At 36.8% G+C, this 17,798-nt stretch overlaps 1 protein-coding gene across 2 annotated transcripts; it reads right to left on the bottom strand.

Moving 5' to 3' along the window:
• Window positions 1–90: 90 nt before the first annotated feature.
• Window positions 91–15,327, bottom strand: ARL1 (ADP ribosylation factor like GTPase 1). 2 transcript variants are annotated; one of them, XM_036891447.2, is made up of 7 exons: window positions 15,115–15,327; window positions 13,177–13,251; window positions 10,162–10,299; window positions 7,304–7,385; window positions 6,155–6,266; window positions 3,302–3,480; window positions 91–2,561 (listed from the first exon to the last, which is right to left on the bottom strand). In XM_036891447.2, the coding sequence occupies exons 3-7, from the start codon at window positions 10,250–10,252 to the stop codon at window positions 2,531–2,533; spliced, it is 495 nt and encodes a 164-aa protein (XP_036747342.1). In that variant the 5' UTR covers window positions 10,253–10,299; window positions 13,177–13,251; window positions 15,115–15,327; the 3' UTR covers window positions 91–2,530. The 2 variants fall into 2 exon arrangements, with proteins under 2 accessions (XP_036747342.1, XP_036747340.1); XM_036891445.2 differs by lacking the exon at window positions 13,177–13,251 and having other exon boundaries at window positions 15,115–15,325.
• Between the last annotated feature and the right edge of the window lie 2,471 nt (window positions 15,328–17,798).

Raw genomic sequence — 17,798 nt, 5'->3', positions numbered from 1 at the left:
TAAAATGCATGTATTGTTTTTATAAAAATATTTTAAATCAAAAGTTAAGGCAAAAATCAGAACAAATTTCTCAAGGATATTGAGCACAGCTTTGTTTTAGTCAGGAAATATTTATTGAGTGCCTACTATGTGCCAGGTGCACCAAATTAGATTGAAGGGGTACTAACAGTATGGTCCCTGCCCTCAAGGAGCTTACATTTCCACAATTTAAAGTGCATCTCAGGTAGGCTGATAACAAAATTTCACCTCTCAACTTTTTCAATGTGAACACATTAATAGCAAAGCTACCAACCAGAGTTGTTAGAGCAAAAGAAACCTGATACAATTTGTCCAAGTCTTTTGTTTTATAGAAAAAAACCTGAAGGAGTGGCCATTTGTGCTGAGAACTCTTGTGTTGTGATTTCAAGTTTGGTGCTTCTCCCATTTTCAGGCTTCTCACAAAATAATAATCACTAGATTTTTATAAGTATCCAAACTCCTGTAACATACCTGTAGTTTCCTGCTGGATGGAGACCTTATAATTTATACCATATTAAAATAAGTGTATGCTCTATTTATCCCATCCTATTCTTTGTGATAAACCAGAGATCAGGATCAACCAAGTGTTGGCCTTTGCTACAACCTCAAGTGCCCTCAGTATTCAAGACAGCAAAGGCTATGTGCTGGGCAGCAACTGCCTACCAGGGCTTCACCTGCCCCAATTTCATTGTCATGGTGTTCCTGAATTGCTGGGGGATGCATAGCCACTTGGGTACACAGCCAGCACTAGACATATGCCACTGACCAGAGGAGACCCACGTATAAAGTGCAGAGGTACTATTTCCTAGCTGACATACATAACCTATTTCAACCATGAACATACTCTAAGGGCCGTTAGTGTTAGACGGCACCATACTGGATCCTGGGGATAGAAATATGAAAAAGATACCCTACCTGACAGAAGTGCCTTGGAATCTATGAAACAACATTAGTTACATGTTCAGTAATACTAAGTGCACTGGGAATGTGTGCCTGGAGAAAGGCCTCCAAAAGAGATTTCAGAGAGACCAAATTAAGAATGGGTATTGGAGAATGAGTAAAAGTCCCACAGATGAAAACAGAAAGCCACATTCATTTGAGCTCAATGACCAAAAGCGTGAGAGAAAGAGACCAGAGGCCAACATCCAGGTCAGTGGTAGGGACAGGAAATAAACTGCTAGTGTTCCTGAAGGATAAAGCATTCTTTACCAGCATCTAATTTTTTAAATGCCCCCAGTTATCCAACTTAAAAAATGAAAATTCCCCTTAATTTAATAAGTACTAAGGACTACATTTACTTCCATCAAACTACAGCCAATCCTGTGTTAGACTGGGTAATCTGAAAAGTTCCGTAACTGTTTTTGATAGCCTAACAGTAAGTCTAATTTTTAAAACCAAGCATGCTTAGTTTCTCCCTCTAGAACCAGTAAGATTTGATTTTTCACCAAATTTACATGTCCAACTGCAGGTAGATAAGACAGTAAATAAATCTTTCACAATGCTTCTTAAAATAGGCCTTTTTCAAATTTTCCTTTAATGTGCATTTTTTTCTTTAACATGTAGAGATTCCTCCAAATATAACCATTTAGGATTATTTTTACTACCTCTACTATTACTAGTATGGTAAATTAACTTACAGACATCATTTTGAATGTACTCTGCTTAAATTGGCATAATTTTATTTAAGGAGTTATTATCTGTGTTACCCAATGTTGGCATTTTCAGGAATTCATGGTGTCTGAGACAAGCTTTTGATCCTGAAGTCTCACTTTGAGCCCTGTGCCCACCTCACTAGCAGGTGATTTTGGACAAGCCAACCTATCAGAACCTTGGGTCCACATCCATAAAAATGACATTACAACGTGTCCTACCTACCTCACAGGGTTCCTGTACAAATCAACTAGGTCAATATATATAAGATTTTTTCAACTATAAAGTACTACATAAAATAACAATTACAGGTGTTACTGAAGTTAACCACCAAAATATTTCAACTTCATGCCTATAACCAAGAGCTTTTAAACAAAATAGCTTAAAGAGGTCATTAAACAAATGAAGACTATTACCCACAGTATGTTCCTAGTCTACTCAGTCTAATCTTTGGAAAAACTTAATTCATTTTAGGAGGGAAAAAGTCTGCATTAAGATATTTATTAGTGTTTATACAAACAAGCTACAACCACTAATTCAAAAATAGGAGGGGTTTTTTTTCCATTAATAATAGTACATTCTTTAATAGGACTATATTTGAATAAGAATTCCATACAAATAGAATATATATCTTAACACAAGAAAGCAATGAAGGATTTTACATTACACAGAACAGATACTCAGTTGGTTCAATCACGTTACCCTTCCAACCAAATGCTTATTTTTTATATTTATTACAAATGTTGCAGTCAGTTCAGTATATGCCAACAATCATACAGTTTTAGTAGCGTGAACCACACTTAACTGTTTCCACAGGGATATGTGAGGTGGTCTTCATTTCAGAGGAGCAGAAGTGATTGATTTACTGTCTGCTCTTTAATGTTTCAACTAACCTATGAAGAGAAAATTAACAGTTTCATAAAATTAGCTTCAAACTTTCAGAAATAGAACATGATCATTTATAATACAAATTTGTTACTGGAGGTGTATTGCAAAGCACTTTAAGTGATGAAGGCTAAGATAGTTACATGAAAAGAATGAGGTTATGGCCTCGATTTACATGAGGGTCCTTTGGCTTTCACTTTGTCTATGCTCTGAATAAATCATCAAAAAAGACCAAATATCTACTTTCCAGGATGCTACTACTATAAGCAGGCCAGATGTGGGTAATTCAGAGGTGCAAAATAGTCTCAGTCCTCAAGGAGCTGATAATTTCCTTGATAATCTAATGCACAAACCAGTTGCAAGACAGTGTAACAAGTACTGTATTATTTGTCACTGTTGTGACAAGGACATCTATGTGACAGGCAGGCAGTGAGCACAGAGAGATGTTAGGGAATGCTCTTGAGAAGAAGAGAGAGTCTTACCCTAAGTCCTTAAGGATAAGGAATTGGAGGCTGAAGTTAAGGCAGGGAAAAAGAAAAAAAAAAAATGGCAGAGAGCTGGCTTAACTAACTATAATCAGGTAGGTGTCGTTGACATGAAGACCAATGGGAAAAAAGGATGGAGAAACTTACTGATAAGCTAAGTAATCTGAATTTCATCCTTAAGACTAAAGGGAAATTACACATGTGCATACAGAGTTGCCCACACACACGAATGCACAGATGGCTACTGGAAACATGAAACTTACCATTCCATTGCCTCATCAAGGCCAGTGCCTTTGGTTGCTGAAGTTTTGAATATTTGCCATTTTCTATCCTTCAAGGCAGGTAACCCAAGAGAATTTGCCATCTCTGAAGGAGTCATGGCCTGTTCCATGTCCTGCTTATTTGCAAACACCACTAAAATGGCTTTTCTTAGCTCTTCTTCCTAAATAAAACATATTTAGTTTCCTCTAATCAATTTGCTCCCTTGAGTTCAGGAAGAAATGCCAAAAAAAAAACCATATTATTTTTAAAGTATATTTCCTAATTATTAATACATAATGCAAATTATAAATTATTTGAAGTTACGGAGAAGTATGAAGAAAAGAAGCTTCACCCATAATCCTACTTCCTACACATGATCACTGTTAACAATCTGGGTATTTGCTACTCTACTTTGTAAGTTAGATACTTAAGAGTTTGTTTAGTAAATACATTTACACATTTAAGGTTGCATTTACATACAGTTTCACACCCCACTTTTTCCAAAAAAAATTAATGGTTAAATACACCCCACCATGAATGCATGCACCATAAACTATATTACCTGTTTTCCAGTATTAGACTCTTAATAGATTCTTTTCACTTCACTACTAAAGAAACCCAAGTGACAGAATCATTACACACAAATCTTTTGTGAATCTATATTTCTTTAACACAATTCTCTAAAGACAGAAAGTATGAACTTTTTTCACTGTTACATGTATTAATAAACTACTCTCCAGAAAACTAACAATCTGGCTTCACCATCAGTGTATGACAGTGCCCATCTTCAATGCAACCTTGGTAGAACTGAAAATTATGTATTTCTCTAAACATAGCATCTCATATGCTTATTTATAAGTGTTTTATAAATGCAAATATTAGCAATTTATTTTGCTCCTGTGAATTGGAGGTTCATGACTTTTGCTCATTTTTCTATTGATTTACAAAAGATCTTGATATGATTAAGAACAATAATCCTTAGTCACTGGTTGTAAAACTGTGTTGTGGTTCTGTTTTCCCCTAATTTGTATTACTTGGCATCTGAGCCTTAGCAGTTTTTGATTTATATTAATATAATTAAATCTTTTTGTAATTCCTTCCAATCCTTTGAAACCTTCCCTATCCAGAAATTTTAAACATATATTAAGCATATTAAAATGATATTATATATTCTTATAGTTGATAACTTCCATTTTTTACATTTAATTCTTTACTCCATTTAGAATTTTTGTGTATAAAAAAGGTAGAACTTAAGTTGATTTTGTGTTGATAAGTTTTAAGTCATGACTCATACTCTATGTGTACTTTACATCACATAAATATTCACTGAATCAATTAAGTTACTTCCTGAAGAATGAATACAATTTTTATATCACTCCATAAGATTATATGAATCAAATCCTAGTATCACAAGTAACCTAACAATCCAGCACATCTCAAGAACTGTAAATAGAACCTAATAATCCCATTTCATTATACAATATTTTATGACAAAAATACATTATACCATGTGAGTTACATCTAAATAAAGCTTTTGTTTTAAAAATCCATTATACCCACAGCAATTAAACAGTCCTTTAAAATTCCTTATACTTTTAATTTTGTCTAAGAAGCTCTTGTGATAAATATGATGCTATGATATGAAAAATATTAAAAAGTTTAAAACTATTAGGTCTGCAACTGATAATTCAGAAGCCATTAAGGAGTCAGTAGTCCAAGCAATCAGAAGTCAAAGCAGTCTCAAAATACCTAGGTACTCAAGTGGCCTAGAACATGTATTTAAGCACTCAATGACTGGATAATTCAGAATCATTGTTTCAGTGGGAACTCATCTAATTTTCTCAAGCAAAGGCAATTTCATTATTGATTAATCATTACTATGTGTGAAAACTTTATATAACAAATGAATATTTTTAAAACATTAACTCTGAATTTAGTCGGTCAGTTAGCCAATAAATTATCTCATGAACCTCAGTGAATACAATGTTCTGAGTTCTTCATTAAGTGCTATACACTATTCCACACATCAGAGATATTAAGAGAAACCTGAAGAATTTACATTTTAGGGTGGGAGACATATGCAAGTAAACAAATACATTTTTAAATAATGGCAAGAAATGACAAGTGGTACAAAGAATCAAGTAGGAAAAGGAGCTAGAAAATAACTAAGACTTCTCTCTGGAAGAAACATGAGATGAAACATGTCAAGAAGGTAGCCATGCAAAGATTAGGGGAATAGCAGTCCAAGCAGAAGAATGAGCAAATGCAAAAAGCCATAAGCCAGGTGTCAGGTTTGCAAACTGGATGCATTCAAAGAACAGAAAAGTCAGTGTTACAGTGGCTGAGGCACTGTAAACACAGGGAAGAGTAAAGAATTGATAAAGCTGGGAGAATAAAGAATGATTTGCAGGAGCCAGAACTGTACCAGAAACCCCGAGATATAATGAACTTTAGTGCCCTTCATTGCTTCTAAAATAAACAAGTATGCTTATTATTTATGCCTTGCTTTTATAATCTAATTTATACAACTAGACATAAAGACATGTTTTAAAAAAATTGCTTTGAGGAAGTGATTTAGAATAGTTACTTCAGATTAAAAAGAGTTCAGCTGTGAACTTCTTAGAAATCAAGGACTCTATTTGAAAGGAAATGACAAGGTTGGATTTTTTTTGTCTCCAACCCTCTTCCTAAGGTATTTTTGGAATAATAAGTAACTGGCATAAAAGAAAAATTCTACAAAAAGTATGGGAGAAAAAGTCCTGCTTTCTTTTTAATTATTCCCACATGTGATAATAAACAATGGAAACAGCAAGCCACATAAAGAATTTCCCCATATTTTAATAAAGTTGTCTTACCTCCAACATGGCAACTAACTCTGATTTGGAAATGCCAATTCGGTCTCGGTCACAACTGTCAACTACATAAATGACTGCATCTGTATTTGAATAATAACATCTCCAGTATGGCCTAAAAAAATTCAGAAAGGGAGGATAATATTATTTGATAGAAGAAGAAATTGCTATTGTAATTCATATGCTAGGACTTGGCAATCATTGGGGGGGTAGAGTTACATGACAGTTCTAACCCTACTCATGTTAGAATCAATGCCATAATGATTCACTGTTTCTGATGAGTACGTATCATACCTCAGATGTGATATGGTGGAAAAAATGGTTGATAAACCTTAAATCACAGGACCAAGGCATTTCAAAATGAGTTTAAGCTGAGAGATACATAATCTATAAAATAACTAAAAAAGTTATTCTGGTTTTTAAATTGATATTATCAATTTATATTGATAAAAAAGTTGTATACAGACCTGATCATTATATCTTATAAAATTTTTAAATGGGAACTCCTTAAGAGGAATGGGTTCTTAAAAAAATTAATATGATTTTATATAATAGACATTAAATTGATCACTAGAGACACCAAGAAGTAGAAATGGCTAAAATTGTAAGTACATTCAAAAGTGATTCAAAAAATAAAATGAGTTAAAAGGCAGCAGGATATCTGACAAATACACTACTAATCTTTTTAAGATAGTAGGTACCATAGTGAGCAACAACTGATAGTCAGCAAACACTCATACCTGCCATGGCAAGCACAGAATGCTGGGCAGGAAACCTGAGTTCCAGAGGGCATCCATGTTCATATTAGTCCTAAATGGTGGGCCTGAAAGGTACTGTTACAAAATCCAAAACAGCCTGTCTCACAGAGGATGGGACTGACAAGAACTGAAGGGCTTAATCAGTTAAAAACTACTAAAGTAATTAATTAGGTCTTGAGATTTTCATGAAAGAAATTATCATTTAGGTGATATCTGAAAAAACTGGCTTCCTTAGATTTTAACTCAATTGAGAGAACAGGCAGTTTTACCTCATTTTAAAATAGAAGGCTCCAATCTAATTACAAATGAAGATATATCTTGGCTTACTGCTTCTAAATCTAAAAGAGCCAATAAATATCCAACACCACACAACAATCTGGTCTTTGTACCATACCTGATACTTGTCTGTCCTCCTAAATCCCAGACTTGGAATTTAAGGTTCTTGTATGTTACCGTCTCAACATTAAATCCAATGGCTGAAAGAGAAACAACATATAATACATGCAGACTAATGCATTCTACCTTCAAAGTATATAATCTAATTGAGTTTTAGCAATTTATGGTAACTGCTGAATCAGATTGATTGAGATATTATTCCATTTAAGACAAGACAGTATGCTATGCTATACAAACACAAAAAAAAATTAGCAAGATCAACACCACTTATAAATTATGTAAGATCTTCAGCCACCTCTGCAAATATAGTTCTTAGTTCAGTAGGAATCCTATTATGTTAAACTTCCCTCATAATACAATAGTGGCATACAAAAGTGTTAAAAAAGTTATATTTATAAAGGACAGTTGTAGATGTATTACAAAAATTAGAATTTTGGAAGGTAGCAAATAAACAAGGAACAAATCCAAGTCTAGATTCTAAACTTCAGTGGGTAAGGACACAGCAATAGCCATACACCACTTTATGGAAACTGAGTAGCCTAAGGCTGGCTATCTCACAAACCCTCTGCAGACTCTCAAGAGCTCATCTGGAATGCCATAGCTGGATTAGCTCCTTCTAAGGTGGTGTTCTGGCATCACGTGGCTAAGTAAGGATACCACTATTTCCATTGAAAGGAATCCTAAGGGATGGTGGAAAGGATGCTAAAAAAACTTAGGAATTATATAAACAAAGATTATTAAGAGTTTATAAGCTTAAAAAATTTCAAAGTAAAAAGTGACTTACAGCTGTAACTGGACAATTCATTTTTCTTCTAGATTTAAGTTTATATTGGTAAATGATACATGAATATATGACAAGTTTGCCTATTACACCTAAAAAAACTATAAACTTGAATGAAAAACTAAAAAAGTTCATGCTGTTGCCCTTAGAATTAAGTAGGAGTATAATCACCATCTTCACTTTGAATAGGAACATCATTCATATGCAAAGTACAAGAGGATGGTATAAAGTGCATTCTCTGAAATGCAATCCCCTAGGCTGTGTACACTACATGTAGGGACTACCAAGACTTAACCACAGCAGAGATGGGTGATTTTGAAAAGCAAAAATGGGAACTGAAATTTACTGAAAGCAGCAAATAGAAATAACAGATGCCACAGGGTTTTAAAAAGTTCTTCTTTCATAAAATCTAGACTTTTCTTAATCTGAAATTTACAGCTAAATATAGAAATACTTTGCATGACAATAACTTTAGAGGCATAATTTAAACACTCTTGAGCAATGTTTGATACCATTAATAATCAGAGAAATGCAGAACAAAACCATGAGATACCACCTCACACCAGTCAGAATGGCTAGTATCAAAAGATAAGAAATAAGTATTGGAGAGGGTGTAGAAAAAAGGGAATCCTTCTGCACTATTGGTGGGAATATGAATAGGTGAAGGCACTACAGAAAACAATACGGAAGTTCCTCAAAAAATTAATGGAAATATCATACAAGCCAGTAATTTCACTTCTAGGAACTGACCTGAAGATATTAGAATTGCTAATTCACAAAGATATATGTCCCCTATTTTATTGCAACATTATTTACAATAGCCAAGATATGGAAGCAACCTAAGTGTCCATTGATAAATGAACAGATAAAAAGATGTGGCACATATATCCAATGGAATATTATTCAGGTATCAAAAAGACAGATTGTGCCATTTGTGACAACCATGGATGGACCTAGAGGGTATTAAGCTAAGTGGAGTATATCAGACAGAGACAAAGGAATACCAAATTTCACTTATATGTGAATATAAAAAATAAAACAAAACAGAAACAGACTATTAAACATAGAGAACAAACTGGCAAATGCTATGGTCAAGGGATGGAGGAGGATGGGTGAAATAGGTATAGGTGATAAAGAGGGCAAACTTCCAATTATAAAGTAAGTGAATCATGGGGATCAAACTATAGCACAGGGAGTATAGTCAATAATATTATTATATCTTTGTATGATGATATAGTCAATAATATTGTTATATCTTTATAAGACGATAGTTGGTAACTATACTTATTGTGGTGAGCATCTCACAATGTATTTAATTGTTCAATCATTATACTGTACACCTGAAACCAATATAATATTGTCTCCCAAAAAACTTTAAAAATAAATTCAGTATGCTAAAAATATAAATAAATACTCTTGAGCAAATTCTATGAAACCTTAAGCTTAGTTTAAATGTTATTATCTTCTCTAAGTAAATTCAGGTCAACAAATGAAAAAGTACAAATAACAGAACAGTATTTTTATGTAGTCAAACAGAACTATTTGAGAATATTTTTCTAAAGATATCAACAACTGATTTAAAATCAAAGTGTTCTTGATATTTTTAGGTACCAGACTAATTAACATTTACAATTAACCAACAGAATTACTTAAGAGATAATAATTTTAATTAAAACAGTAACAAATACAGAAAAAAAACTTCACATGTAATAGTATCACTTAACATCTTAATTCTTTATACAGGTTTACAAAGTATTTTATATACTTATTTCCCCCTCAAAGGCAGTGGATATTTACTATCTTCATTTTATTAATAAAATTACTAGCTCTCAATAAGATAAAGTGACTTAACTCTAGCCAGCTTTTAAAACAGCTTTAAACAGCAAAACCCTGCTATGCACAGGGGTCTGCAAATTGCCTCAAATTTACGAAAAAAAGTGTTATCAACAGTATGCCCAAACTAGAAGTTTACAGACTTTATTATATTAAAATTACCTTAATGTATGAATTACTTACTCAGAAATAGTTATGCTAGATGGAAAACAGCACCTGTAGTTTACCATACCGACACTTACTAGGAATTGTAGTGACGACTTCTCCAACCTGTAATCTGTACAAAATTGTAGTTTTTCCTGCTCCATCTAATCCCAAAATTAAAATTCTCATTTCCCGGGTTCCAAACAGACTAGAGAAAATACTTGAGAAAAAGCCACCTAAAAAAATAATAAAAAATAGAATGTCTTCAGTATCATTTTGCAAGGTAGGTCTATAAAACATTTAATCTTGCCCTCTGAAAGCTATAAAATGTAATAATACTATAATATTTTCCTCAATTTGCATGTGTATATTTTTACTCCCAATGAAATACATTATTTAATATCAAAATAATTACAAGTAATTACTGATTGTTACCATGTTTGAGATACTGTATCAGGCAGGCACAGAAGATAAACTCCAGAATAAGAGAAATATTACTGCTGCCCTCATGGAGTTCACTTTCTAATCAAAAGAATATCAATAACTTAGCATGATCTCCTCACTACCCCTAAAAACCAGAAGGTAAATCTGAATGACATTGGGACCATTGAGATCCTCCCATATGAGAAGCAATTATTGCTGTAAAACAGCACCATCATCCCTTCAATCACTGAGATTTCTCGGTAAGCAATGTAATAAAAGAAACAGAGACACAGAAACCAAAAATAACAAAAAACTAGTTTTGATAGAAAAATGATTTGAAAAAGTAGAGCTACATTCAATGCATCATGAAATATTCCCAGAAAGCATCCTATATGTAAGGAATTAATATAAAGTACTTGTGAACACAGAGTAAAATGATGGTTACTAAACACTAGGGGAGTAGGGGAAATGGGAAAGATATTAGTCAAAGGTACCAATTTTCCTGATTGGATGCATAAGTTACGGAGACCTGATTAACAGCATAGCAACTACAGTTAATAACAATGTATTATACACTTGAAATTTGCTAAAAGAGTAGATCTCAAAGTGTTCTCACCACATAACACAAGAAGTATGTGAGGTGATGGATGTGCTAATTAGCTTGACTATAGTAATCATTTCACAATGTATACATTATCAAAACATCATGTTGCGGGGGGGCTTGATAATCATGGGTGAATGTAGTAACCACAATGTTGCTCATGTGAAACCTTTATAAGATTGTGTATCAATACCTTAATTTAAAAAATGTACAGAACATGAGGTGGGAAGAACACAGAGGGGGTTCCATGGACAAGGAAAAAATGAGTTTGGGACAAGATTATGAAAGATGCTTATACTATGCTAAGGATTTTAGATTTTGTTCCTCGATTGATGGAAAGGCCATCAACATTTTTAAAGCCAGGAGTTTAAGACTACCTGATTTATGATTTTCTAGAAAGATGGTTTTGGTGGCTGTATTGAGAGTGGTTGGGTGCGGGCACTCGTGGCAGGGGAACCAGGCTGCTGCTATATCATCCATCATGAAGGATTCTGCTGGAAATAGGCAAGACAGGAAAGAGAAAGGGGCTGGGTGCCTGAGACCCTAAGTGGTGGAATCAATAGGACATAGAGACAATTAGCAATGAGGGGAAAGAGGGAGAGCACTGTACGATGAGGTCCAGACATCTAGCCAGGACTGGGCAGTCCTGCAGACAATGAGCAATTTCACCCTTTGATTCTTAGGACATTCTATTTGTTTATCTATGGAAGGAAGTTACAGACATGGCTGGGTTTGTGTTGTCACATTAATTATAAAAGCTTTAAAGGGAAAAAAAACCCAAAGGGAATAAAGATTTTCTGAAAAGCATTCTTGTCTAAAGGAAGCTACATGCAAATAGAAAAACCTTGACATTTAACTGATTTCAGTAATCGTGATGACGCTGTGTTTTCATTCAGGCTGTGCAGTGGGGCTTTGAAAGCTGTGGAAAATTGACAGACAGGCTTTTGTTAGGGGAAACAAAAATGGTTCCAAGTTGCAGGGTTGAATATTTTTCTTTTTTCTTTTCATAGGAAAAAAATATCACATCATTTCTAGCAATCTGAATGGCACTTAGCATTATTTCTCTTCTTTACTAGATAAAATCTAAGGTTTTCTAGATAATAAAAAACAGTCTGAAGTGTGGATGACACATTTAAAAATACTAACACCTATAAATACCTTGTTTTGTAGATTTGACTTGGGAACCATGTACATCTCTTTCATAATTATAAAAAGTCAAAATGAAAATGGAAAGTAATTCTTTAAAAGCAAAAGCAAAGTGGAACAAATAAACCTAACTGTGTGTTGACTTGGTGACTTAATCACATAAAGTGTCTTTTAGAAGTCAACAACTTGACTGTAGATTCTTAGATGAAAAACACCCTAAAGACCAAAAAGAACTATGAAACAAAAACTAACCAAAAAACTTAAATCATTTTCATTAATCATACCAGTAGTAATACCATCAGTATTATTTCAAAACTATGTTATGTATGTGCATATCAGATAAAGTTATACATTCTTATATTAATATTATTAGGAGCCAAGATTTTCAGCCTAAGAGAAAAGATGTAAAAATACAAAATCAATCAAATGAATGAACTGGAAATAGTATGAGCTCACGATATATTTTCTCTTTATTTTGGCACTTCCCAGCTTTGGTCACTGTGAATACCTAGAAATAATGACCCACTAGTAACGGACCCGATTGTGGAGTCTAAGAACAATTTCCTGGTAAAGAAACCAGAGCTCCTTGGAGAAATGGCTGATTCCAGGACTGGAAAATGTACAAGATGATCATGGGGCATCTTGTTACAGAAAGCAAGGAAGCCATCAAAGATGACTGTGGTTGTGTCAAAAAGGATGAGGAACCAATCCCTGGCTCCCACTAGCAAAATATGGGACTTCTTGGGCATCTAAAAGGATAATAACTACAGGGCATTGAAACAAATCAAATATGTTAAAGTCCATGAGTTCATGGTGATACTAACAACAATATAAACCAAACAGGCAAAAGCTAAAGCTCACTGGCTCCCTTTGGACGATGTTAAAAAAAATCAAATCATTATCCTGAAAATTGGTCAAGAAAAGAATCAGGTGTTTAGCTTACCTTTCCTGTAGGAACTATATCATAGTGTGATCAAGTAGCTGATGAAGAAAAGCTTTCTCTACAGAAGTAGTCCAACTAATAAATGAAGATAGAGTAGTAGAATTAAAATAGCACTACTTTGCAAATGCCCCAGTAAATACTGGATCTAGGCAATGGTCATTAGTGGCTGCTAACATCCCCCAGATAGAGACTGCCAAACATTACATGCTTCTGATGGAACAATGCAATTACCTCGGAAAGAAATATTCTTGCCCAAACTCAAACCTGGATCAGATCAAAACTCTAGATCTAATGACCGAGTTATAGGAAACCCAAAGGATAAACATATGAAAAGACACTATGCGGATTCAATCAACAAAATCCAGGTTATGAAAAGTCTACAGAACTAATCACTGAGTTTTTTCAATAAACAAACTGCAAGAAAAATAAAAAACAGAGAGAAGCACTACAGAAGGAAAACTAAACAGAAGTTATCAACCAAAGGCAAACCTGTGGACCTTGTTTAAAACTTAGCTCTATCAAATCAGCTGTAAAAAAAATGTGGAGGTCAGAAAGACAACCAGGGAAATGTGGGTGTTTGCTAATATTAATGAATTATTGTTACACTACACGAGTAATAATGTATTAATGGAGTAATGAAAAAAACCCATGTTGCACACCTTGAATACATGCCATTTTTATTTATCATTCATACCTTAATAAAACTGGAAAAACTTAAAATTAAAAAATCATTCTTTTGTCTTAGCAAGGCCTCCCAGTAACAAGTTAAGGTTGTCATTTGGTTTGTGTTAATTAAAATAACCCCTAAGAGTATGGGAAGTGGAAACTTATAGTCTTTATTATTCTTTTTACAGCAAAAGCTTTCTTAAAATAAATTTTTTCCTTAATGATTAACCCCCAAAAAACACTCTGGCCCTTTCCCACCAAAAGTCATTAGAGAAGATTAAAATAAAGTTACATGAACAATATAAAAAGCAATTGGCAACAGAAGCGATGCCACACACAAGAGGTGGTTATTGAACAAGGAAATGTCACAAGAGCGCCAACTCTGGAGAAATGAAGACCATGGACTACAGAACCTTGGGAAAGTGTAAAAGGAATCCTGCCTTTTACAGGTAAAAAATAGAGAGCGAGCAAGCTAGAAGAATAAAACTGAAGAAAGTTATGGAGAAAGACAGGAAAGCGCTCGTGATGTTCCAGAACAGGAAGTAAACTGCCTAGAAAATCGTGGAGGGACTTAAAGAAGCCAAAGAAACAGCACCTTCATTTGGGCTCTAGCGAGGAGGGAGGCTTTACCTGTTGCTTGTGATGACATTGTAGTTCCCTCAATTATCACCCCAAAATTGAGACTAGTATTCCCATTACCTTTTCTACCTTATTCTACCACATGAAAGTTACAGATAAGAAGACAAATGCCAAGGTGGCTACAAAACGTTATGAGCAGCACCTCCCTTCGGATTTTTTTAACTGACGCAGTGCCAGCGACCAGGTGGAGAGAACCAAGCTTTCCACTCGGGTCCGATTTCATCTTTCACCCGTGAAAACTCTAAGAACCTAAGACTGACAAGATGCCAAGCTTCTCAAGACTAACTGCCCAGCAGGTCGAGTTGGGTCTGAGGGGGTGAGGGAGAAGCTCACGGTCAGAGGGAAGGTCCCAGGGCCGGGCTCCCAGGCCCCAGCGCTCCGCAGACTCGCGCTGCCGCTGCCGCTGTCCCCGCCCCCGCCCGCCTTGGGTTGAAGGAGAAACGAGCGAGGTCCGGGGCGAACGCTCGAGGCAAGGTCCACCACCCCCAGGTGAAGAACCGAGGTGAGTTAAGTTCTCAGCACGCCTGCCCGGGGAAACTGGCTCCTCCGGCTTCCCAGGCGGCTCCCCTCTTCCTCCTGACACCCGCTGACGGCCGCAGCTCCGCAGGCGCGCGTTCTCCTCGGATCCCTCACCCATGGTGAACGGCCTGTTCGCCCACGCCTATCGCCAGACACAAGCTCGGGCCACGGCAGCGAATCCTATTCGAACCTCGGGGCACCTCGCTCGTCTTGGCCTCCGCTCCCGCCCCGAGGCGGTTTCACGGAATCCCGGTCGGCCAGCAACTTCCACGTCGAACTCCCGGCGGGGGCGGGGGCGGCGGCGGCGGCATCAGCCAGGGACCAGGGGCTACCGCGGCTGCGCGCCGGGAACAGCGGCTTGAGCGTTCGCGTCGTCGCTTTCGACGCAAGTCCAGGGCGCGCTGGGTGTAGATAGTGTGGAAACCAAAAGGTTAAAAAAAAAAATTCAAGGAAGCCAAGTCTCTTCCGCTTCTGTTTTCTTGGACAGAAAGGGCTTCCGAAACAGAGAAATTGCTTTTTTCATTTTAAATTTTGACACCAAAATGTGCCGAATCCGCCAACCCAAAATGTGAGCGGAGTTTCGCTGCGGCAGCCCAGATGTTGCAGGTCCTGAAGTGTCCTGTGGGGGCGACCCACCTTTCCCTGGCTGTTTTCTTCGATTAAGAACTAGGACTACGTAATAATTCCAGGAAAGCCACGTGCCCCCAGGGCAGAGCTGCCTTACGCCTGAGGCAGCTCACTCTTGGCGTGGCCGCGTGCAGGGTCAGCATTAGCGCTACTGTAAGAATATAGTAATTTATCCTCCATTTGACCCATCATACGCTGGTGAGAATTATGCCTGGGCTTGCCTGGGGCTTACTGGGCTCACCCCGCCTTATCTCTAAACATCCCTCCCCCAAAGCAACAGGCCAGAGCGGATCCGCCACAATCCACGCTGCTGTGCTCGCTCTCTCGCTCGCTCTCTCTCTCTCTCGCTCTCGCTCTCTCTCTCTCTCTCTCTGTCTCTGTCTCTGTCTCTCTCTGTCTCTGTCTCTCTCTCTCTCTCTGTCTCTCTCTCTCTCTTTTGTTGGCGTGTGTATCCTGAGTCCTTCTGGGTAAGGAGGGCCACTGCGAGATACCCTTTCAGCTACTCCCCCCGTTCTTCACCCTGACTCAGAACACCTATCTTAAGGCAGGGCAAGCAGTCCTAAAGGATATGTTTCCACTAGGGTAACCATTATTTTGGAAAAGAATAGGATCGATGAATTCCTTGTGTTAAGATTATTTTACAGGATATCTAGAGGACTATGGATGATGACATAATGTCTCTGACTGGAGGTAGATGTGAGACCACGTGTCAAGCCTCCCTTGGCCCTCTAGCCCATTCTTGAAATCCTTAAAAGACAAAAATCCTAAGCCTTAAGTGCACCTCCTCTCTGAGGCTACCTGCACTCCCCTTTCTTCAAGTGGGTACTTTGCTGTAAATAAAGCCGTCTCACTAGTGAGCTCAACTTAACTGCATTTTGTTTCTGCGTTCTTCCAAGCCTCTTGGGAGGTTAATAAGAGACCCCTTTCCTGGTGGTAATCGTCTTTGCTACTGCACTATTTTATTCAGTTTTCTAGGCTTAAGAACTAGTCTTCACTCTTTTGGTTCTACCTCAGACAAGTAGGGAAGGGCTACTAAGATCCCTGATTTGGGCTTGCAAGTTCCCGTCACCTGGGTAACCTGGATGGGGCTACGTCTATATGATCATGCTCTTCAGCAGCCTGTCCAAAAATCTTTCTTTGCTTTGAGGAAGGTCTCAGAACATAACCTCACTCCATCCACTACTCTGCAGTTCCCCAAGTTCTGGGATAGTAGGGGCTTAGTTTTCACTCCATGTATATTCAAGAGGACAATGGACTTCAGGTGATCCTGGATGAAGTTCCAAGGGATCTGCCCTCTGCTGAACAGGAGTTCAATGAACGTTCCTTTCCTCCCTCTGTTCTTCCTTGCTCTCTGCTGCCTGCATGACTGCAGCCATCCACTACTACTGTCGCTTTAATGAATTCCTTACCTACACTCATCAGACCTGTTTAAGAATTCTTTCTTGATCAGAGTCAAGAATCCTCTTGCATCTGGTTGAGGTTTCACCTAGTGCACAGGGAGAGACCTCTCCAGACACAGCTGCCTGGCAACAAAATGACTCATTACCTAAACACCTGTACCTTTGTAAGGCTCTGCCTTGTAACCATTGCAATGTCCAACTTATTGAACCTCAGCGTGCTTGATTCCAATGACCATTTCACCTATTTTTCATCCACCTCTAACCCTTTCTTTGCCAAGATCAGCTGCTGTCACTTGACAAATCTTGATCATTGCTACTTAACATTTATGCCCGTGTCAGATTTATGTTTCCAGTACAATATGCATAATTCCTGGAAAATACAGATTGAAAGGAAAGATGGGCTTTATATTCACACTGTATATTTGGAGCCAAATAAGCAAATAAACATGTGAGGATGGTGTGTAAACTTGAAGTGCTATATGTAAATTTAAAACATTGTTAACACTATTATATTGTATTTCTACCTTTCATAATGTGTGTGAAGGGCCTCATTTCAAGTTACTATGGAAGCAATAGTGAGATAAAGACCAAACAAAAATGCTTTAAGCAATAAAAAACTTTTACAAAATTTACCCATTTAATTATTTTATTTGTTGTAAAGATCTCATAATTTCCTGGGTGCACAAAAAACAAAAAAAACCTTTTCTCATTATTGGAAACTTTTGATCTAAAGAAAAATCCCAGAATATTAAGATAAGATGTTATTCTTTA

This window comes from Manis pentadactyla, chromosome 10, assembly GCF_030020395.1.
Source record: "Manis pentadactyla isolate mManPen7 chromosome 10, mManPen7.hap1, whole genome shotgun sequence".
Lineage (NCBI taxonomy): Eukaryota > Metazoa > Chordata > Mammalia > Pholidota > Manidae > Manis > Manis pentadactyla.
Note: the sequence above shows the minus strand (reverse complement) of the source record. Positions and strands in the feature narration are given on the sequence as shown.